Below are 23,655 nucleotides of genomic sequence, written 5' to 3'. Positions count from 1 at the left end.
ATGGGACACCTGTGCCCCTGCTGGAAAGTGTCCGCTGTCTAGGCAACATATGACCTTGCTTGAAACACGTCACCATTGTTTGAACTGAGACCTTCAGTGTTGGCTCAGAGATTAGGGCTAGTCTTCATACACAGTGTCTCCTGGGATGACTGCCCTTGTAACTTCACAGCTGGGCCACAGGAGGGAAAGGACCTATAAGGACCTGATGCGTGAGCAGATGGTGTGCCTGCAGTCCTTTTCCAGGGGCTCAAGGAGGAGCTCTCGCAGGAGCACTGGGCTGACCAGGAACAATGGAAGGCCCCTAGGATCAGCTTCTCCCATCATGTGCTTCTGCATCAGAAATCAGACCCCCTCTGGAATGCATTCCCTCACCATGTAGACAATTTCATAGAATTCTAGGCAGGGAATGGAGGAAACTCTTTGAGTTGTCCTGTTTCCTGAGCTGTGAAACTGCAGTCTTTAGTTTTGAAAGCTGGGAGCTGACCTCAGAAAATTGACATTGTGGTGTCCCATGGTCATTCTGTCATCCATGGTGAAATTGTTCAGTTCACAAATCAATACTTCTCTTGTGGTTCCCAGCATGATGCAGTCTGCTTGAGCTGTGAAAGTCAAATAGGCTTTTGTCTTCTGCATTTTCCCTAGTATTATCAGAAGTAAACTGCCTCTTTTGTGTGTGAATTTTGGAGTCTGAACAGATTCCACGTCCTCTCCCGTTGCTTTGAGTCTTAAGTATTTATGGTGTTTACCTGTTTTTGTCACTAAAGCTCATATGACTCAGCTATACACTGAACAGATACAGTCTATAAAATAAACCATTTAGTCACTCTCTTCTATTTTTAACTGCTTCATTTCACTGCAACAAGGGGAAAAGTGCCTGTCTTTTAGGTCCAGAGTTTTCAGACTTAATCTTTTTGGCAGTAGCAAAGGGGACAGCATTGACCTGCTACCTGGTCAGGAAGACCCTGGTTTGGTCAGGTCCCAAGAGTGCAGGACCAGTGAGGTACAGAGCCATCCTGTCCATAGAATGTTTGGGCCAGTCATCCCAAGCCCCCACTTTGGGGGGTGGGGTGGGCTGTCATGGCTGCCTCAACCATCTTATGCATGGGGCCTAGGGCAGCCTGGGAGATTACTGAAGGGTCTGGTGCAAAGCAGTAGTTAGGGTTGCCCCACTCCTGCACTCTCCGCGAGGACAGGACCCAGAGCAACCTGGCACCTGCTCTTCTCTGCCCTGTCCCCCTCTCCCAGCTCACTCTGCTTAGTTTCATCCATGATTATGTAATTGAAGACTGTCATAATCTATATCTAAAAGGGTGGGGCGGAAAGGGAGGTAGACTTAAGGTTACATGTTTCTTAACTTTTCAGTGAGACACTGCAAATGTAAGTCTTAACAGTTTGTGTGTTTAATACACATGCACAATTTTATTTTTCTTTGAGAGAACATATTTTAGGCCATTGTGCCTTTCATTCAGTTACAAAAAATGAATTTGAAGTGGCCAAGTTGGATAAGCATCTTGAAAATTGGTGTTTAGAACTGACAGAATGTTGCCTGTAGCAAAACTACTGGAATTCAGAAGTGAATGTGATCATCAATGTTAAAATATGATGTGAGGAAGTCAGAATTGTATAGATTACTAGAGTAGTATACCAACATTTCCTTCAATATGCAGCTTCTTAAATGTTCTGTAATGGAAAAAATCAAACCAAAATAGCCTTAGAGTTTTCTAGATATTTCTGTGCTGCTCAATTTGATTTAGAGAGTCACATTTCACCTTATGTGGTATTTTATATGTCCTTTATTTCAAGTTATAGCCTCTATATACCTTTTAAACACTTGATTCTGTGCTAAATTATAACTATTATCTACTGCAGGCTCATTATCACAAGAGAACTAAGTATTCCATATATGTGGTGCATATATAAGAACACTGTATAATGTGTATGTTATTTGCCTTTGTTTCTGTAGTCAGTTGTGACACTAACAGTGTACAAATGACAGAAAATAGTTGCTGATGAGTGAGTCAGTGGTTGAATGTTAGGTGAGAATGAGCAACAGTGATTGAGATGTCATAACTATCACGAAAATTTTATCAGTACAGTTAGACATGTTTGTAGAAAAATTCCTGTCAGTTAGTGGTTACGTACTAGGAGGTTATATTGCTCAGAAGTAGTATCTGTCATTTAAAAGTAGAAATACTATGAAATAACTTGTAACAAATAGGATTTAATTATGCAAAGGAACTCAGATTGATTCAAGAGCTGGAGCCCTTGTACATTTCAAAGGAGAAATGCGGAATTCTGAGTGCAGCCCAGGGCCAGTGGGAAGTCCTACTGACTCCAGGCTGCATGCGGGTGTACTTTCTTTAAAATGTACAAGAGTCCCCAGTGGGGGCTCTTGTGCATTTCAGAGCTATGGAGCCCAGGTCTGCTGGAGACTTCCCAGCGGATCCCGGGTTCTGCTGAAATGCTCCACTGAGCCTGGAATACGTTAGGGGTCCCCAGCTGAGCCTGGACTCCACAGCTCTGTCCCTTTGAAACACCAAAGCAGTGTTTCAAAGGGGCAGCTGCTGCACAGCTGATCCTGGGCACAGGTGTGTGGCACTACCCCTTTAAAACGCAGCCTCGGCGTTTCAAAGGGGCAGCAACTCACAGCTGAACCCAGGATCAGCTGTGAGGCTGCCTCTTTGAAATGCAGAAGCAGCATTCAAAGGAGCAGCACCGTGGAGCTGGGGATCAGCTGGGAACTCCTCAGCTGATCCCGGGCTCCATAGGGCATTTTAGTGGAAACTGGAGTCAGCTGATGCTGGGCTTCATGGCGCTTTGGCGTTTTAAAGGGACAGCACCACGCAGCTGAGCCGCGGATCTATCTGATAGAGGCAGCAAAGGTGGGGGGAATTGACTAGTCTTTAAGATCCTTAGTGTGAACACACCTTCCCCCATAAACTGTTCTGGCTGACATCGAAGCACAGAATAGCAGATCTGGGGTGGGCCGGTGGTGCAGCTTTTATAGGCCTATATGGCAAAAACAGATAATTCTATCCAATACAGGTTGAAACTCTCTTAACTGGGACACTCTGTTCTGGCAACATCCGTGGTCTGGCTGTAAACTAAGCTAAGCTTTATACGGCAGAGCCTGCAGTGTGGGTAACTGTAACTGCTTAGATTTTCAGCAGTTACACGGTTACCTTAATACCTGATTTTTAACATCCCTAGCAAGTATCCAAGTGCTTCACAAACCTAAATTTATTTTCACAACACCTCTCTGATGGTGGGTTTGAGTATGTTACTCCCTTTTTACAGATGTGGAACTGAGACACACAAATTAATGTCACAAATATCCACTAATTTTGAGTGTCCAATTTGAGATGCCCTCTGGCCTGCAGTGTCAGCATTTCATAGCACTTTATTTTCATTGACCACTTTTGCAGCTATGAATGGTCAGCTCTTCTGTACAACAGTCTTCGGGTGTTCCAAATTTTGTTTTATATATTTAACTCTCTCTTTTCCCACTTATTGCCTTTGACTATTTTTTAAATCTTTAACCTGTGGTAATAAACTTAAGAGCATCTCACTGTAAATGTATTGCAGTGCTGTGATGTTAGAGGACTTTGTATACCCCAAATTAAAAAACATAGCAAGAGACCTAAAAAAGTGTCACCGTGGCTTAACCACCATGTAAAAGAAGCAGTGAGGGACAAAAAGGTATCTTTTAAGAAGTGGAAGTCCAATCCTAGTGAGATAAATAGAAAGGAACATAAACACTGTCAAATCAAGTGTAAACATGTAATAAGAAAAGCAAAAAAAGATTTTGAGGAACAGCTTGCCAAAAACTCAAAAAGAAATAACAAAATGTTTTTTAAGTACATTAGAAGCAGGAAGCCTGCTAAAAAACCTGTGGGTCCCCTAGATGATTGAGCTATAAAAGGAGCAATCAAGGACGATAAAGCCATTGCGGAGAAACTAAATGATTTCTTCGCTTCAGTCTTCACGGCTGAGGACGTTGGGGAGATTCCTGAATCTGCACCGTCCTTTGTGGGTGATGAATCTGAGGAACTGTCCCGGATTGAAGTGTCATTAGAGGAGGTTTTGGAACAAATAGAAAAACTTAATGTTAACAAATCTCCGGGAACGGATGGCATTCATCCAAGGGTTCTAAAAGAACTTAAATGGGAAATTGCTGAGCTATTATCTGTGGTTTGTAACCTATCCTTTAAATCGGCTTCCGTACCTAATGACTGGAAGGTAGCCAAAGTGACACCAATATTTAAAAAGGGCTCTAGAGGCGATCCTGGCAATTACAAACCGGTAACTCTAACTTCAGTACTGGGCAAATTAGTCGAAACAATAGTAAAGAATAAAATTGTGAAGCATGTAGAAGAACATAATTTGTTGGACAAAAGTCAACATGGTTTCTGTAAAGGGAAATCCTGTCTTACTAATCTATTAGAGTTCTTTGAAGGGGGGTCATGCGGACAAGGGGGATCCAGTAGATATAGTATACTTGGATTTTCAGAAAGCCTTTGACAAGGTCCCTCACCAAAGGCTCTTGTGTAAATTACATGGCCATGCGATAAGAGGGAAGGTCCTTTCTTGGATTGAGAACTGGTTAAAAGACAGGAAACAAAGGGTAGGAATAAATGGTAAATTTTCAGATTGGAAAGGGGTAACTAGTGGTGTACCCCAAGGGTCAGTCCTGGGACCAATCCTTTTCAACTTATTCATAAATGATCTGGAGAAAGGGGTAAGCAGTGACGTAGTAAAGTTTGCAGATGATACCAAACTGTTTAGGATAGTCAAGACAGAAGCAGACTGTGAGGGATTCCAAGAAGATCTCACCAAACTGAGAGATTGGGCAACAAAATGGCAAATGAAATTTAATGTGGATAAGTGTAAAGTAATGCACATCGGGAAAAATAACCCCAACTATACGTACAGTATGATGGGGGCTAATTTGACTACGACAAATCAGGAAAGAGATCTTGGAGTTATCGTGGACAGTTCTCTGAAAACTTCCACACAGAGTGCAGCGGCGGTCAAAAAGGCAAATAGGATGCTAGGAATTATTAGGAAAGGGATAGAAAATAAGACCCAGAATATCTTATTGCCTCTGTATAAAACTATGGTACGCCCACATCTTGAATACTGTGTACAGATGTGGTCTCCTCACCTCAAAAAAGATATTTTGGCCTTGGAAAGGGTTCAGAAAAGGGCAACTAAAATGATTAGGGGTTTGGAACGGGTCCCATATGAGGAGAGGTTAAAGCGACTGGGACTTTTCAGTTTAGAAAAGAGGGGACTGAGAGGGGAGATGATAGAGGTCTATAAAATCATGAGTGGTGTGGAGAGGGCTGATAAAGAAAAGTTATTTATTAGTTCCCATAATAGAAGAACTAGAGGACACCAAATGAAATTAATGGGTAGCAGGTTTAAAACTAATAAAAGAAAGTTCTTCTTCACACAGCGTGTTGTCAACCTGTGGAACTCCTTGCCAGAGGAGGCTGTGAAGGCTAGGACTATAATAGAATTTAAAGAGAAGCTGGATAAATTCATGGAGGTTAGGTCCATAAAAGGCTATTAGCCAGGGGATAAAATGGTGTCCTTGGCCTCTGTTTGTCAGAGGCTGGAGAGGGATGGCAGGAGACAAATCGCTTGATCATTGTCTTCGGTCCATCCTCTCTGGGGCACCTGGTGCTGGCCACTGTCGGCAGACAGGATACTGGGCTAGATGGACCTTTGGTCTGACCCAGTACGGCCGTTCTTATGTTCTTATGTTATGTTCTTAGGACTTAATCCTGAGTTGTACCAGTCAAGCTGTGTTGTATATCAGGGATGGGGAACCTTTTTTGGGTCAGGGACCACTGTTCTACAAAAAAATCAGTTGGGGGCTGCACACAAATGAGAAGTTTAAATCAAAATCCCAACCCTTACTGGCATGGCCCCTGACTGAGAAGGAGAAAGACACTTCCCACATTCGCACGGGGGGAAGCGGAGGGCTCAGCCTAGTAGATTTTGTGTGCTCCATCCCTGTGGTGAGGCAGTGGGGCAGCTGGAGCACCAGTGCGGGCTTCCCATTGCTGGGGGAGGGAGTCCCTGAGCCTCAGGGGTCAAATCCAGGCAAGCCAGGGGCCTGAGGTTACTACACAGTACAAACCCTGTGGGAACAGCTTACCTCCAGTGACAAGGGGGCTAGAAACTCAGAACTCTTGGGGATTGGTGTGTGCCTATTGCTGCCTTGTAAAGAGGTGAATTCTGCACAGACTGGCAAATTACTACTTGCATTGTCAGAGGCTGACTGGCTCAGAGAGATAAAACTACTAGTGCAGATAATGGTGAAGTGCCCAACGATCCAGAGTACACCTGGAGAATGTGTCTCATCTGCTCTGAAAATCTGCCATAAGGCAAAAGTTATAGCCACCTTAAAGCTAGATAAGCTGCTGTCTGACCCCTCCTGCTTCCTCCCCATACAAAATAGAAGCTTCTGGCCTAATCTCTTGCATTCACGCATTCAAAAATGAAGGTATTTATTTTTGTGAAATATACAAATAGGAGATATGACTCAACATAGTTTGCAGATGCGTAAGTCTATATGAGATAGACGTGTATATTGAGAAGCACTAGTAATATAGAATATTGAAAACAATGTAGAAGCAAGACTAAAAAATATTCACTGTTTGCTGATCTTGCAGTATATTTACCATCTGGCATGTTGGCGTGACTGCTAAGCTCCTGCACATGATCCTGGAGACAAATGGTGCATTTCATTTTGTAGCTAATCTCTGGCTATAATATCAGCAGCTCTTGACATCTATTTTTTTAAAGCTCTTGAATGTTCTAGGATTTATGCTAGCATATGCAATACTTTCAGAGAAGAACTCTTGATGACTCATTTTATTAAAATGACCTGATTACTACACAGTGCAAACATACGAATGTGGTGGATTAACAAATGATAAAATAACTGATGTTACAAGTGCACAATTTTAAAAAATGGTTAGCACCATTTGATACTTACACAAGAAAAAAAAAAGAGTATTTGTGAACACTTATAATACAAATTCCAGACCTGAAAGAGCTGTGTGTGAGCCTTTTCTCTCACCAATGTCTGACATTGGTCCAATAAGAGAGATTACCTCACTCGCTTTGTTTCTCTGATACAAATGCCAGTTTATTTTAACATGATCTAGCACTTCAAATATTAGGATTTCAAAATGTGAGCAGCATTATTTCCATTTTATCCCGAGTTATTTATACACAAAGATGCCACAGTAACATAGCAAGTCAGTGAACTTTGTTAAGTGAAGTCTCCATCTTATGCTCTAAGTTCTAAACTTTTTTAGCTAAACTTTGGTGTACTGAAAAGTTTGTTTTGGTTTTTGCTTAGCATACGAAGCTGCAGTACTTCTGTGCTATTGTGCACCATTGGAGGCTGTCCAGAGATTATGCAGGCTTCCTCTTTTATATGTGTTCCTCCTTTCCTTAACTGCACCACCTTTCTTGCCAAACAATTGTTCTTGTTTCTAGTTGAATCTATGCCTGAATCTTTTCTCCCACCACCATGACTGATCTCTCTTTTTCATTTGCTTATCAGACTCTCTCCCTCTACTTTCCTTTTAGCTTCAGATCTCAGTTTTTGAGGAAAGCAATACCATCTGAAGACATGGTATCACCTGCTTGTCTGCCACCTTTCCATGTCTTTGTGACTCTCCCTTCTACTTCTGTATCTTGATTTCTCTTATTCCCTGCATTATTTCCTCATTCTTATTGTGTTCCTTGCTTATCTGACTTATTTACATTGACTTTTTCCTTAAAAAAAGCCACACACAAACCCCTCAGTTAATTCCAGTATCACCAAGTAACTGTGGCTCCTATTCAGCAAGATACCTAGTCACATGCCTAACTTTAAGCCCTAAGATACAACCAAATCTGCTCCAGTCCCACAGACGGAGACAAACACAAGATGTTTATCAGGTATTCTTAAAACTTAATACCCACCTGGGGCAGTGAGAAAACAGATTGACAGAGCCAGAAAAGTACCCAGCAGTCACCTACTTCAAGACAGGCCCCTCCCCCCCCCAAAAGGGGAAATAACAGAATACTGGTCATCACCTACAGCCCCCAACTTAAATGCCCCAAGTGCATCATTGACAATCTACAACCTATCATGAAAAATGATTCCTTACTTTCACAGGCCTTGGGAGACAGGGCAATCCTCGCTTACAGACAAGCCCTCCCAACCTGAAATAAATCTTTTCCAGCAGCCACACACTGCACCTCACATGTACTCACCCAGGCACCAACCAGTGCAACAAACCCTGTTGTCAAAGCTGTTCTGATATGTATACAAGCAACACCATCACAGGACCTAACCACATAATCTGAAACATCAGAGTGTGGTACAGCTGCACACCCTCTAATGTGATACATGCTGTGAAGTGCCAGCAATGCCCCTCTGCCATGTATATTAGCCAAAGGACAGTCTCTGCGACGAAAGGTTAAATGGATGCAAATCAGACATCAGAAATGGTAATACACATAAATCTGTAGGGGAACATTTTAACCTCCCTGGATAATCTGTAATGGATTTAAAAGTAGCCATTCTTCTATGAAGGAATTTCACCACCCAATTAGAGAGAAATTGCTGAACTGGAGTTCATTTGCATGTTTGGCACTCTCCCTGGGCTTGAATAAAAATAGTAACGGGATAATGCATTACAAAGGCAGTTTCCTATGCCTTAGACATTCACATTTCACATTAATAACTATGACGGGGACATAATAATTGGCTTCATTAACAAGGGTCCTACAATTGACAGGTAACTGTTTTTGCTGTTATGTATATCTTGGATTCTGTACTTCCACTCTCATCTGATAAAGTGGGTTTTACTTACAAAACTTGTGATTCTATACCAGTGTTTCTTAAACTATGTTCCGCAGAATGCGGGTATTCCATGAACAACGTGCAGGTGTGCCGCAACCTCTTCTTTGGTTTTGTCTTTTTTTTGTTTTTGGTCTGAACATTTTTTTTAAAAAGAAAATTTTCATAAGTGTTTCACATGAAAAAATATTGTTTGGTGTTCCGTGGTCTCAAAAAGTTTAAGAAACATTGTTCTATACCTTAGTTAGAAGGTGCCACAGGTTTTGTTCTCTTTAAAGTTAGACTAACACAACTCTCCCTCAGAGTACATCTACACTGGAGGGCAAAAGTCCAATTAAAATACGAAACTTCAGCTACATCAGTTGTATACTATAAAATCTCAAGTATAATGCGCGCCTATGTATAGTGCGCACCTTGAGTTTAGAGTCTTAAAATCATGAAAAACCCAAACTCCTATGTATAATGCGCACCCATTATATAGGAGAACGGGAGGGAAGGAACGGGAAGGAAACCTACCCCCTGCCCAGCTGTCCACGTGCCGAGCTCACGCCTGCCGGGGGGGGGGGGGGCCCTTCCCACCCAGGTCCTTGCCTGCCCTCCTCTGCCCTCCCGCAGCTTGTGCCTGCCGAGGGTGAGTTTACATTTTTTTTTTTTTTTAAAGCCTCCTATAGGTAATGCGCACCCCGTCTTTGGTGCTAGAAAAACCAGGAAAAAAGTGTGCATTATACTTGAGATTTTACGGTAGCTTAATTAGGCTTTTGGTGTTGTCTACGTAGCAAGAAGTCAAGGGAAGAATACTTTTTTCCTTTGACTTTCCTTATTCCTCGTGAAATGAGGTTTACTGGAGTTAGAGTAAGAAGCCCTCCACCTTGACATTATTTTGAAATAATCGCTATGTAGATGTGCACTTTATTTCAAAACTACATCAGTTATTTAATATAACACTGTTCTGTAGATATACCCTGAGACTTTAACCATGTGTGTAGAAGTTAAATGTGTTGTACTTGCATTTTGGCCTCTCTTTCTGTGTTTACATTTCCTTCATAGAGGTTGAGGTGACATCTCATCAAGTCTAAATCAGTTGAATTAAATTCCAAGGACACCTTTTATTGTAACTTCTTTCAAATTTAAAATGTGTCCCATTAAGCAATTCAAGTTTACACAAAGGCTTTTGTCAATCTAACAGGAATTGTTTCAATAAGAGTTTTGAGCTTTGACTGGTGTGATCTCTGGTCATTCAGAGCATGATAGACTTAGCTCAGTTTACTTCATTATGCGGTATTGATCTTGTAAACCAATCTGCAATCTTTCAGGACAGCAGATAAAGCTGGGTTATGCTCTTTGGGCTGGCCCATAACATTATGAATGATTGTTTTGCATTGTGTGCAGAAATGGAGACAAATTACTTTTAATGCATTATGAAGTAAGACTCACTATTGTCTGGAAGCCCGGGTAATGCTTTTAGGCCATTGACAGGATTATTGATCTAGCATTTTGAAGCTTCCTGGATTAATTCCCCTCATTTGCTTTCACCACTAACACCTCTGAAAATCTGTCAGCTAGAAAGGATTGTTGTGGGATTCTTTTAATGCATCTATATTTAAAGGTTATACTATTTCTTTTCCATTCTGTATTCATCACTACATTGCCTTTGGGTTTTGAGACTAGCTTTTCGGAATAGGAATAACATCTTTTAAATACATCTCGCTGATACTGGAGAAAACCCCCAGGAATGGCACGCAGTAATATTAGTAGTTATACTGTCAGATTATTTTATTTGACCAGTTTAAAACTCACATTCATACCTGTGAATGACTATTAGACTTAGGCTTCTCACGGCTGTGCTGCATTACTGCAGTCGCTCTTTCTATAGCCCTGCATCCCATAAAACTTATTTTCATTTCCTTTGTGATATGCATCCACAATTTGAATTTCTCCTGTAATTTTGATTGTTTAATAAACAGCATTTTACAGTTTTATTCAGACAGACATTTTGTGCCTGTAAACTGAATGTGTACAAGGCTACTAATTCAGGAAAGAAATCCATTCCACTTGATATTTAGTGTCTTTTTTTATACACAATCAGAACAGATTATGATGGATATCAGCAGTCATTCAGCATCTTTAGTCACCATTGTTAGTATTCCTAAACTCTGCACATCTAAATTAACTCTGTTTGTAAACATCTTCTCTTAGATGTTACAGGTTCTCAGATGTGCTAATATCATACAGGCCAAGCTAAAGTGTATCCCTTGATAGAGAATGTAGCTCTGTTATTCCCCCCCCCTATATAAAAATGATCATTTACTCAGTTTCTTCCCATTCAGAAGTCTAAGCCTTTACAGCCATCATGAGGTCGTGGGAAGGAGTGAGACTGGAAATTAATGACATTCAGTACACAAAAATTGAGACCTTATGCAAGGTGACATTTCTTAGGAAATCTCGTATGTAATTTATAAAGTTCAGCTACTACACTGGACCTCAAAAGTGTATAAAATCAGGTAGAGAATTTGCTTGAGAATTGGGAAACTTTGTTTCTTGATGGTGCAAGACTGAGATTTGTGTGCACTTAAGTGTTAAACAATTGGAAATAGAAGTCCTTTAGTATGCAAGACAGATGCAGTACAGGCTGTAGCTTTTGGGTGAGGGCTTCAGTACCCCATGTGTCAAAAAACTTCATTTATTCTGTTTTACTAACTCATTCTGACCTCAGCTACTCAGAGCAACTCATCTGTAACAAATAGTGTGATAGATTGACTAGTCCATTACCTCAGCGTTCTTCGACCCCCCCCCCCCAACAATCTATTGTATAGTGCCTGACTACCTTCACCTTTTTATGCACAGTTATCAGAAAATACAGGACTTAAAAAAAACAACAACCCCTCCATATGATAAAGGAGGGAGCTTTCCTGGGTGAATGCTTTCAGCTTCATCAGAGTCTAAACTTGCATTTTCAAATAAAAATTTCCAGCCTCACTAATCACAGCCCAATATTCTGTTGTAGCTGGATGGTGAAACCAAATTTCACACTTCAAAAATGTCTGGCTTCAGTCTAAAATCTGCTACTGTAAAATCTCAAGTATAATGCGCACCTATGTATAGTGCACACCCTGAGTTAAGAGTCTTAAAATCATGAAAAACCCAAACTCCTATGTATAATGCTCATCCATTATACAAAAGAACAGGAGGGAAGGAAACCTGTCCCCCACCCAGCTGCCTGCGCACTGAGCTCGCGCCTGCCGGGGGAGCCTCCCCTGACTAGCTGCCGGCGTGCTGAGCTCGCGCCTGCCGGGGGGGGAGGGCCTTCCCACCCAGGTCCTTGCCTGCCCTTCTTCCCCCCCAGCTCATGCCTGGAACGAGGAGTACAGATAGTTCGGAATGGCTACGTAGTTCGAACTATCTAGCCCGTGCTGCGTGTAGCCGCGCGGCACGGGGTTCGCACTAGCCGGCTTTTAAAAATGGCGGCGCCGGCTTTACGCTAATGAAGCCCGGGAAATTCAAATCCCGGGCTTCATTAGCAAGTTCGGTATGCATACATTACCCCGCTAGTTCGAACATACCCTAGTGTAGACATACCCTAATAGATTAGTAAGACAGGATTTCCCTTTACAGAAACCATGTTGACTTTTGTCCAACAAATTATGTTCTTCTACATGCTTCACAATTTTATTCTTTACTATTGTTGCGACTAATTTTCCCGGTACTGAAGTTAGACTTACCGGTCTGTAATTGCCAGGATCGCCTCTAGAGCCCTTTTTAAATATTGGTGTCACGTTGGCTACCTTCCAGTCATTAGGTACGGAAGTCGATTTAAAGGATAGATTACAAACCACAGATAATAGCTCAGCAATTTCCCATTTAAGTTCTTTTAGAACCCTTGGATGAATGCCATCCGGTCCCGGAGATTTGTTAACATTAAGTTTTTCTATTTGTTCCAAAACCTCCTCTAATGACACTTCAATCCGGGACAGTTCCTCAGATTCATCACCCACAAAGGACGGTGCAGATTCAGGAATCTCCCCAACGTCCTCAGCCGTGAAGACTGAAGCAAAGAAATCATTTAGTTTCTCCGCAATGGCTTTATCGTCCTTGATTGCTTCATTTTATCATAATTTAAAGCAAGGTCAGGATTTGGTTGTGCCAGGAAAATGGGATGTACCTTGAATGGGATTGCGTCTCATAAAACCTACAGAAAAACGACCGAATCACCAGGCAGATGAAAGGAGCTGACTGGGGCACTCCTCTTTCTCCCACTCCTGTCTGGGACTGCTCCAGCCCAGCTTCCCACCCCTATGACAGCCTTTAGGGAACGTGGAGGGGGGTGGAAGCTCCCCTGCTCCCTCACATTTTGTACGGGAACATTGCTGGCTGTTTCCTTGCTTGCACTCCTCATTCTGACTGGGGAGCGCAGATGAACCCGAATTTTCTCCAGCTGAGGGACATGCACCCCTTCCTTGGCTGTGCCTGCTATAGTGGTCGTGAAGAGGTGCTTCTCAGCTGGCCCCAAACTAGGTAGTACTTTTTTCCCAGGGACAGCCTGCATACTGAACTCCTTTTTCCCAGCCTCCCACCCCCTAGGTGTCCTATAGGGAGGATGTGGGGAGGGAGGGCTGAAGCATTCCTCCCTCCTCCCAGTTCATACAGGGACATTGCTAAGCCAAGCAATGCAAGGTAAATTTAATATAACATAAACGCTAAATACTGTGATGGGTGGGCATGTGTGTATGCAAACACATACTCTACTACCTTCTGAGGACAGAATCAGAACTGCTCAGGTTTATAACGTGGGTGCTGTGCTAAGAGGAAGTTGGAACCTCCTTGAATTCAAGTGGCCTGTGTGAGGATTGGCATGCTAATCCTCACTAGCCCTCTGAAGTTCTTATGGCATTGTGTTACAGATGATAGCCAGCTGAATTATTATCTGGCCATTGAAGTTTTAAAATATTTTATGCTCACCCTTTAAAATACAGTAATCAAGTCATCCACTAGTTTGTCGTTTTGTACCTCAAGTATAATGAGAATGTGTGTTGTTGATATTCCAGACTGTAACGCTACTCTTTACAGTCCCTTATATTTATTTCCAGTCATAAATTGTTGGATTTGTCTTTGTTCTTGTGTACACTTGTGATTACATTTAATTTACAGGAAACTTCAAAATTTGTGAGGTTTTTGGTTTCAAATTTTTTTCATGAAAAGTTTTTACAAATGAGAAATTCCAGGAAAAAATGTTTTGGAAATCCCAACAGCGAGGAGAGGGTTGCTTAACCAACTAAATGGGATTTTATATCCCTGATTGACATGGTCAGTTTGCTCAGGAAGGACAGGTTGGGGGGGAAAAAAGGGAGGAGGTGTATTGCCTTATTTATTAAAAAATGTATAAACTTAAACTGAGGTTGAGGTGGACATAGGAGACCAGACTTGTGAGAGTCTGTGGGTAAGGATAAAAGAGGTAAAAAGAGGATAAAAGGATAAAAAACCCAAGAGTGATGTCATAGTTGAATTTACTACAGACCCTCTAACTAGGAAGAAGAGGTGGACGAGGCTTTTTTTAAACTAAAAAACCATCCAAAGTACAGGACTTGGTGGTGATGGGGGACTTAACACATGCCTGGATAGTTTAACACAGCAGGGCATAGATTATCCAACAATGTATTGGAGATACAATTGGAGACAATTTTTTATTTCAGGATGTGGAGAAAGTTACCTGGGGGGAGGCTGTTCTAGATTTAATTTTAACAAACAAGGAGGAACTGGTTGAGAATTTTGAAAGTAGAAGGCAGCTTGGGTGAAAATGATCATGATATGGTAGTGTTCATGATTGTAAGGAATGGCAAGAGGGAGAACAGCAAAATAAAGACAGTGGATTTCAAGAAGTCTCTAGCAAACTCATGGAGTTGGTAGGTAAGATCCCACAGGAAGCAAGGCTAAGAGGAAAAAACAATTGTAGATAGTTGGCAGTTTTTCAAAAGAGACATTAGTAAGGGCATGAGAGCCAACTATTTCATTGAAAAGAAAAGATAAGTATGGCAAGAGACTACTACCCTGGCTTCACCAGGAGATCTTGAATGATCCAAGAATCAAATAGGAATCCTACAAAAAGTGGAAACGAGGTCAAATCACAAAGGATGAATATAAGCAAATAACACAAGTATTAATGGGCTAAATTAGAAAGTTGAAGACACAAAATATGCTCCAACTTGCTAGGGACATAAAGGGTAACAAGAAACTATTCTACAAATACATTAGAAGCAATAGGAAGACCACGGTCAGGGTAGGACCATTACTCAATGAAGAGAGAAAAATAATAACAGAAAATGTGCAAATGGTAGAGGTGCTTAATGACTTCTTTGTTATGATTTTCACCAAGAAGGTTGGTGGTGATCAGACTTCTAGCATAGTGAATTCTGGAGAAAGAGGTAACATTAGGAAAGGAACAGATTAAAAATTACTTAGAAAAGTTACATGTCTTCAAGTCACCGGGGCCTGATCAAATGCATCATAGAACACTCAGGGAGATGATAGAGGAGATGTGTGTGCCATTAACTATCATCTTTGAAAAGATGAGAGAGATTTATTGGAAAAGGGCAAATATGCCCATGTAAAAAAGGGGAAATAAAGGAAACCCAGAAAACTACAGGCCAGTCAGCTTAACCTCTGTCCAGGAAAAATAATGGAGTAAACAATTAAAAGAATCCATTTGCAAACATCTGGAAGATAAGGTGATAAGTAACAATAAGCATAGATTTGTAAAGAACAAATCATGTCAAACAAATCTGATAGCTTTCTTTGACAGGATAAGCTTTGTGGATAAAGGGGATGTGGTGGACGTGGTATACTTTACTAAAATATTTTATATACAATCTTGCATGACCTTCTTATAGATAAACTAGGAATATACAACCTAAGCGAGGCTACCATAAGGTGGATGCATAACTGGTTAGATAACTTTTTTCTGGGAATGGTTATCGATGGTTTATATCACGCTGGAAGGACGTAACGTGGGATTCCACAGGGATCAGTTTTGGGACCAGCTCTGTTCAATATATTTATGAGCAATTTAGATAATAGCATAGAGAGTACACTTATAAAGTTTGTGGATGATACCAATCTGGGAGGAGTTGTAAGTGCTTTGGAGGATAGGATTATATTTCGAAATGATCTGGACAAGCTTTAGAAATAGTTGGAGGTAAAATAGAATGAAATTCAAAAAAGTAGAAATGCAAAGTTACTCCACTTATGGAGGAACATTTCAGTTGCACACATACAATGTGGGAAATGACTGCCTAGGAAGGAGTACTGCAAAAAGGAATCTAGGGGTAATAGTAGACCACAAGCTAAATATGAGCCAGTAGTGTGACACTTGCCAAAAAACAAAAAGAAAAAAAAAGAAAAAGAAAACCATGATTCTAGGATGCATTAACAGAAGTGACGAGGAGTCCTGTGGCACCTTATAGACTAACTGAAGTGTAGGAGCATAAGCTTTCGTGGGCAAAGATCCGCTTTGTCAGATGCATCTGACGAAGTGGGTCTTTGCCCACGAAAGCTTATGCTCCTACACTTCAGTTAGTCTATAAGGTGCCACAGGACTCCTCGTCGCTTTTGCAGATTCAGACTAACACGGCTACCCCTCTGATAATTAACAGAAGTGTTGTTAGACATAATTAGTAATTCTTGCACTCTACTTTGCACCTCAGTTGGAGTAGTGTGTCCAGTTCTGGGCACCACATTTCAGAAAAGATGTAGACAAATTGGAGAGGGTCCAGAGAAGATCAAAAATGATTAAAGGTCTAGAAAACATGACCTATGAGAGAAGACTGGGAGAAATGGGTTTTTTAAATGTGGAAAAGAGAAAATTGACAGGGGACATGATAGTAGCTTTCAAGTATTTAAAAGGGGTGTTACAAGAAGGAAGGAGGAAAAAAATATTCTCATTGACCTCTGATGATAGGACACATAGTAATGGGCTTAACTCGCAGCAAAGGAGGTTTAGGCTGGGCATTAGGAAGAGCTTCCTAACTCTTAGAGCATGTAAGCACTGAAATAAATTGCCTAGGGATCCTGTGGAGTCTCCATCATTGGAGATTTTTAAAAGCAGGTTAGACCAACCCCTGTCACGGATGGTCCCTTCAGAGGTGGACAATAATATTTGTGGTCATGTGTTGGCTCCGGGCCCCCCTGAAGCAGTGGGGTCTCAGTTGGAATGAGGAGGAGGAGGAGAGAGAGAGGGAAAAAAATGATAGAGTGTGTGTGCGTAGCATACATAGTGTGGCACAGACTGGGTGTGTGTGACAGTGACTGAGTGTGTGTGTGGGCTAAGTTTCTGAGAAGCCATGTTGAACAACTAGCAGTTCCATATACATGTCGCGTGCCCCTGGCGGGAAGCGAGAGACTTCGCATGCTCCTCTGATCCCAGCTGCGATGATTGGCCTGGGGGTGGGGGAGCATGCAAAATCTCCTTTCCCTCCCCCTCCAAAGGTGCACAGTGCGTAGAGGGAGCCACTAGCTGTTAAAAATGGCTGGCAGTTCCCACTAGGTGCTGCGTGATCCTGGTCAGCGGTGAGAGACTTTGTGCACTCTCCCTTCCCCCAGGACTTGATTGGCCTGGGGATGGGGAAAGCACGTACAAAGTCTCTTGCCCCCCAGGCATGTGCAGCCCTGAGAAGCACATGGAGGGAACCCGTGTGGCTGAGGCTCCTGCAGGAGGGAGCCTGCCCCAGGGACCGTGTTTGACTGCTGGCCAGGAGCCGCCAAAGGTAAGTGAATCCCGGCCATAGCCTGCCTCCAGCACCTCAGCCCCTGCCTCTTTCACCCTAGCCCCTCCCACTTCCTAACTCCCTGCCTCAGGTCACCACCCCCTCTGCCCTAGGTCACCACCCAAATCCTCTGCACACCGCCCCAGATCACAATTCCCTCCCAGACCCTGAACCCCCTGCTACATCCCTCCCCCAGGTCAAAATTCACTCCTGTACCCTACTCCCTCTGGACCCAGCCCCCTAATCCCTGCCCCAGGTCACACCACCTTATTCACCTAAATGCCTCTCAGACCCCAAACCCCTACCCCAAGCTCCCTTCTGCACCCAACCTGTCCCAAACCCTGCACCTTCTCCATAAAGAAGTGCAGCCCTTGACCACTTTCCAAAATCATGGAGTGGTCCCCAGTCAAAAATTATTGCCCACCCCTGCTGTAGAGGGAGAGAAGTAGCCTTCTACATAGCCAGGACTCTTAACTATATAGGACTTTCTAGATCCACCTGCAAAATGGGAGAATTTCAGAGCTCAGACTGCAGCTTAAACCCAGAGGTCTACACTGATTTCAATTTCCCTGCAGCTCAAGGATAGCCATGAGTTTTTAATTGTAGTGTATGTACTATGAATTGCATTCAAGAGTGGAGATGGAGCACAATTTTGGATTGCATGTTCAGTGTTCCCTAAATAAGCATGGAGCTGGTTTTCTGGTTAGGCAGAAGATTCAGAACTTTCTTCAGGGATAAGCTCCTGTCAAGTGCATTGTCATAATTCATTTGGGAGGTCAAAAATCATGCTGGTTGTCAGTTTAGCAATTTTAGTCTTTAGTTTATGCTAAAATTATTCACTCAGTGCTCTTAAGATTGTTCTGTTCTATTTTAAATGTTGGATTATTTAAAAGTGATCTGCAAAAGAAAAGAAAAAATGGGTTTGTTCCTTTTAAAAAAAGGCTTTAAAATCATGTTTTTCTAGATGGGAAAACTTGAAGGATATCTAGAAAGCTTGTGGTGTTGACCTTAGAAGTACTGAAAGTGAAATCTAAAAATTGTAAGGAGGTGTATGTGTCATTACTACTTTAAAATTCTGGTTATGGTTTTAATTCCTTTTAAAAACTCTAGGGAGGAAAGCTCTATAAATGCTACACTCCATTTTTTTATCCTTTCACACGATGCTGAAAAGTTGAGTTTGAATTGACAGTTCTGTATGAACCTGATTTCCAAGATTTTTACACACACACACGCACGCGTATACGTAAATGAGGTAAACATATTTTTCCTTTGCAAGTAATTGCTTTAACAATATTTTCCCATAAAGCCACTGTATTTTAGTTGTTTAAAGTGGGAGACTGAGGGCTTGTTTAAATGGACACTTACCTCACAGCAAGCTGAGCATCTAGTTCAATCTAGGGTTGTGAATCTAGCCCTACTAGTCTGCCTCTCATTACTTGTCCCATGCAGAGCCTGCTACTGCATACTCAGTTCCCCTGTGAGCTTTAATTTGCTCCTTTTTTCAAAGGAGGACAAATCTACAGGCACTAAAAATTCCTCATTGAGATCTGAAGGATCCACACAGACACTTAGTACACAGCAAGCTAGTGTGGGGTAAATTTACATCCCTGATCATACATGTGATCCAAGTTATTTAGGCAAGCCCAAGTGTCTAGATTCCTAGCTTCTATTTGTTGATTCCACTACAAAGCTGGGGGTGTCATTTTACCTCATCTTAACCACCTAATAAAACTTTATCTGAGTTACAAATTTATGACACTTGCCAAATGTTTGTGTCTAAACTATTTTGGGATACTATGTTGAAAGTCTGTGTATAAGATTAAATGTTAAATAGTATTTATACAAATTGAACTGTTTCTATGACATTATTTGGTAAGAAATAGACTTTGAATGAGGCAGTGTGTTTTTGTTTAAACATTTTATTACAGTTTCTGCATTAATACTTTTCTTGGTAGGGTGTTGGTCTGTCGGTCCATGGACACTTTCGAGTGGCTACTGAGAAGACACTTTTTGCAATGCCAGAGACAGCAATAGGTAAAGATTGAATAGGATGTTTAATGTGTTTCAAGTTATATTAAGTTTGTTCATGCAATTGAAAGACGGTGTATTTGATTGAAAGTAGTGACGGCTGTGAAAAACTTTTAAAGGGATTAGAGGTGTATGAAAAGTACTTCCTATTAAATCAGTGGTTCCCAACTTGTGGTCCACGACGGTACTGTAGGGGGTGGTCTGTGGAAAGTTTAAAAACAAGGATCAGGCCCACCACGGCGCTGGGACTTTCCACCAGATGATTCTCACCTGGGGTTTGCCATGACCATCTGTCCGCCCACCGCCAGCTGCGCTGCTGTTTACTCTCCAGCCCGTTTCCCCCCTCCCAGTCCCGTGGTGAACCCGATCCTTACTTTTTCTTTCCTTTCTCTTTTTTTTCCCCCCTCCCCCAGGGCTCCATACCCAACCAAGGGCAGAGTACCAGGGCAGGAGCTGCCTTGGCCATGAGCCATATCCTCCATGGATGGGCAGGGATGGAGGGGGCGGGCGTTGAGGAAGCAGTGCAGGCCAAGGGACATGCTGGCCACACTTCCCGCTGCTCCCCTTGACACAGAACGGCGAAAGGCAAGGACAGGCTCCAAGCCTGCAGACACTCCACCAGGATAAAAAGTCCAAGTGTGCCAGCGGTTCACCCTGCTGGGCTAGGAAGTGACCCTGGGAAGTTGTGTGGACTCTGCAAGCAAACAAATGTCCCAGCAGAGTCTGAGTTTGCTTGCAGGCACAGAGCCTCTCAGCTCCCATTGACTGAACAGTGAACAGCAGCCAAGGGAGCTGAGAAGCTCTGTGTTTCTGCAGTCTACACGTCCCTCAGCCCACGTTGAAGCTGACAAGCTACGACTATACTCTGGAGTTGGCTTTTAAACGAGTCAGTCACTTTTTACCATTTCTTCCTCTCTTTTGAAATGATCATATTACGTGAATATGCCACCCCACTCTAACCGTTCAAAAGCTATTAGAGTGGCAGGAAAGGTTTAGTTGGGCTGCTAGGAAAAATGGATTGGTGGAGCCAATAAAATGTTGTTCAATAAAAATATATGGCACCTCAAAGTTGTTACATTTCAATGTGGACACCCTGTAATATCTCAGTATTGCTATATTTGTTTAGATAACATGAACTATTATACATTTCAAATTATCAAGTAATGGAATGTTTGAAAACGGCTGTATTAATGCGGGGAGGAGTGTCTGTAAAATTTTAATAGATTGAAAAGGGGTTTGTATGCTCGAAAAAGTTGGGAACCACTGTATTAAATAGTTAGACTTGGAGCTCTGGACAGAAGGACTAATTATAGTGATACAACACCTACTCTCTCTCTTGTTTTAAATAAAAGAATATTGGAATAAAATAGTTTTGGTAATTGAAGTGAGGGACATATAGCTTTGGCTATAGAAGCAGATACTACAGAACTCCATGTGCCAGTGCATTTTCATTCTCACTTGCTGTTAAATAAGAATTAACTAAACTAAATGGTCAGAGGTTATGATGGTCTATGTTCCAAAACTAGAAACACAGGTGTAATGGCCACTTAACCCACAGCACTGCCTAAATCTGTGTCATTGGGGAGAGATTCAAACTTGGTGCAAGCAGATATAATTCCATTAATATCAGTTAAACTGCACTCATTCATATTAAGTCTGAATTTGTCCCACCTCATTTTGCGAAGTATTTATTCAGTGAAGATAAGTAAATATTTCAATTGCAACACAATCTGTCAATTTTTGGAAAAACAAAAGCATTTTATTCCATTTTCATGTGCCCTATTGGCTACTAAGAACCGTAATATGGATAACATGCTACCAGTTTTGTAATGGTCAAAACAAGAAGTTGGTGGAAGGAATTTGAGAGTGTTTACGTGCATACTCATACCAAGTCAAGTTTGAACAATATAATCTTTAAAGAAGACAGTTATTGTAAAACTAATAGCTGATTCGGCCTAAAGGAAATAAGGTAATGTGGGCACAGTCCTGCAAACGGTGCCTTCAATCCCCATTGATTCCAGAAGGTTGTTAATGATACTCAATTTGCAAGGTAAAGGGAAGAGAGAAATTAGAGTTCACATTTCCCACTGGTAGTTACTGCATAACAAGCAAAATGGCTTATAGTCAGGACAATTTGCAGAATTCATAATGAAGTTGTTACACATTATAAAGGGAACTTTAATATTAAGATTTTTAAAGGATGAACTGATTAATAGGTCCTTCAGGGAGGGGACCTGGCTCTGTGCGCGTGTGTGTGTGCGTGCGTGCGTGCAGGAATCAGGGTAGGGGTTGGGGAGGCTCAGGGCAGGAGGTTGGGGTACAGGAGTCAGGGCAGCGGGCTGGGAGGTGTGGGGGGTGCAGGGCAAAGGGGGTGCAGAATTCAGGGCAGGGGGTGGAGGACTCATGGCAGGGGTCTGGGAGGGTTCACTGGAGCCACCCATAGAGGTGAGGATGGCACTGGAGCTGCTAGCCCCCCTTCTCCTTGGGGGGGAGGGGGAGAGGAGGCTGTGCGGCCTTAGTCCTGTGCAGCCCCAGCCCCTGCAGCTCCTTGGGGAAGGCTGCATTGGTGGTCCCTGGAGGTGCTCCCTGGGATGGGTGCTGGGGCTGCTGAATGGTGGGGTTCCTTTCATCAACTGCTCGGACCAACAGCTGGGGAGGGATTTAGGGACCAGGAGGAACACTTACCGTGGCTAGCAACATGAAGAGCTCTGTCCACTTTGTTCCTGGTGTGGCTGCCTCCCGTGGTCACTCTGAAGTAAAACTTTCCTGTGCTTGCTGCCCCCAGTGTTCATTGCAGAGCATAACTGTCCCTGTTCACAACCACCTCCCTTTCTGTGTTATGGATTCCAGGCACACCCTGTTTCCCTGGCACAACCAAACCCTGACCTTGCTTTAAGTTAGGATAAGAGGAAGCTGTATATTGAATTTGGTGGCTCCAGCTCTTACCATTTAGGAGGAGTTCTTGAACAAATGGACTCACAGATGGATGAACAGACTCATGGACAGACAGATGTACCAGTGCGCTTATATAATCTTGTAAACAGTTCAGAAATGGACCTTTCATATAAAGCATGGCCAAAATAATAATTAAGACAAGTTGTTAAATTAATCATTTTAGAAATAAATAAATAACTTAGTAATTTGAATTGTCTTCAGTATTTTCCCAGATACAAAACTCATCTATTCTTTTGAGAAGTGGATGCTCTCAAATTAAGTGCCTTGTTTCCAAAAAGGGGTGCACAGATCTCATCTCTTTGTGAAGTTTAATTTGAGCAGGGGATTTAATTAACATTTAATGAAAGTGCTAGTATAATGTGAAATTTCCACTGTTACCTTTCTTTTACATTTATTTTCCCATCATCCCATTTCTTTGTACAGTCTTTCATAAAATAATGTGTTCTATTAGCAGCGCTTGACAATTTAGGTAATCTGCTCGCCACGGGCAAGTAGATTATAGCCCGGCACGGTGCTGCAGCGCATGTGCAGCGCGGTCCGCGCATGCGCAGAATGCTGAACTGCACGGCTGGCGAGCGGGGCTCACTGCGGCTTGGTGAGCCCTGTCTATTAGTATTTTCCTTTCATAAATAGGATCTGCTAAAAAAGGAAAAAATACATTGCACAGCTATTTATTAATGTGGTATCCCATTGTGCCCTTACCGGAGAAAAGTTCTGCAATAAATCTTGATTGAAGTATTATAGTGGGAGCTTAGGACTCTCCTATATGGTTATGGTGCTATAATCCACTTTTACAAATAATTCAAGAGAGCACTGTTCTAGAGAGAGAGCTTTTCCATGTTTGTTCAAACTTAAAAAACCTTCAGGGAGTGACCAAAGTTCTTTTTACCTTATTGCAATCTTTGAAACCAGGGGACCTCAACTTTCTTTAAGGCCTCCACAACATGCTATAAAATCCTTATGGTCATCTGAGCCACAACTGGTTTTTCTCCATGTAAAAGCAAGGGCCAGCATTAGGGGGGTAACAAGCAGGGCAATTACCCAGGA

The 23,655-nt window shown here is 42.2% G+C and overlaps 1 protein-coding gene across 2 annotated transcripts in view; it reads left to right on the top strand.

Annotated features, from left to right (window-relative positions):
- The window catches only part of HIBCH (3-hydroxyisobutyryl-CoA hydrolase), a 77,581-nt gene that overhangs the window by 19,972 nt on the left and 33,954 nt on the right, over positions 1-23,655 (top strand). For both annotated transcript variants that reach the window (XM_006113317.4, XM_014568603.3), the window contains exon 7: positions 19,581-19,659. In XM_006113317.4, coding sequence (XP_006113379.2) covers positions 19,581-19,659 — 79 coding nt within the window. The remainder of the gene's footprint in view (positions 1-19,580; positions 19,660-23,655) is intronic.

The sequence above is a fragment of the Pelodiscus sinensis genome, chromosome 7 (genome assembly GCF_049634645.1).
Source record: "Pelodiscus sinensis isolate JC-2024 chromosome 7, ASM4963464v1, whole genome shotgun sequence".
Classification (NCBI taxonomy): domain Eukaryota; kingdom Metazoa; phylum Chordata; order Testudines; family Trionychidae; genus Pelodiscus; species Pelodiscus sinensis.
The sequence above is the reverse complement of the archived record's forward strand: the minus strand, read 5'-3'. Positions and strand labels throughout refer to the sequence as shown.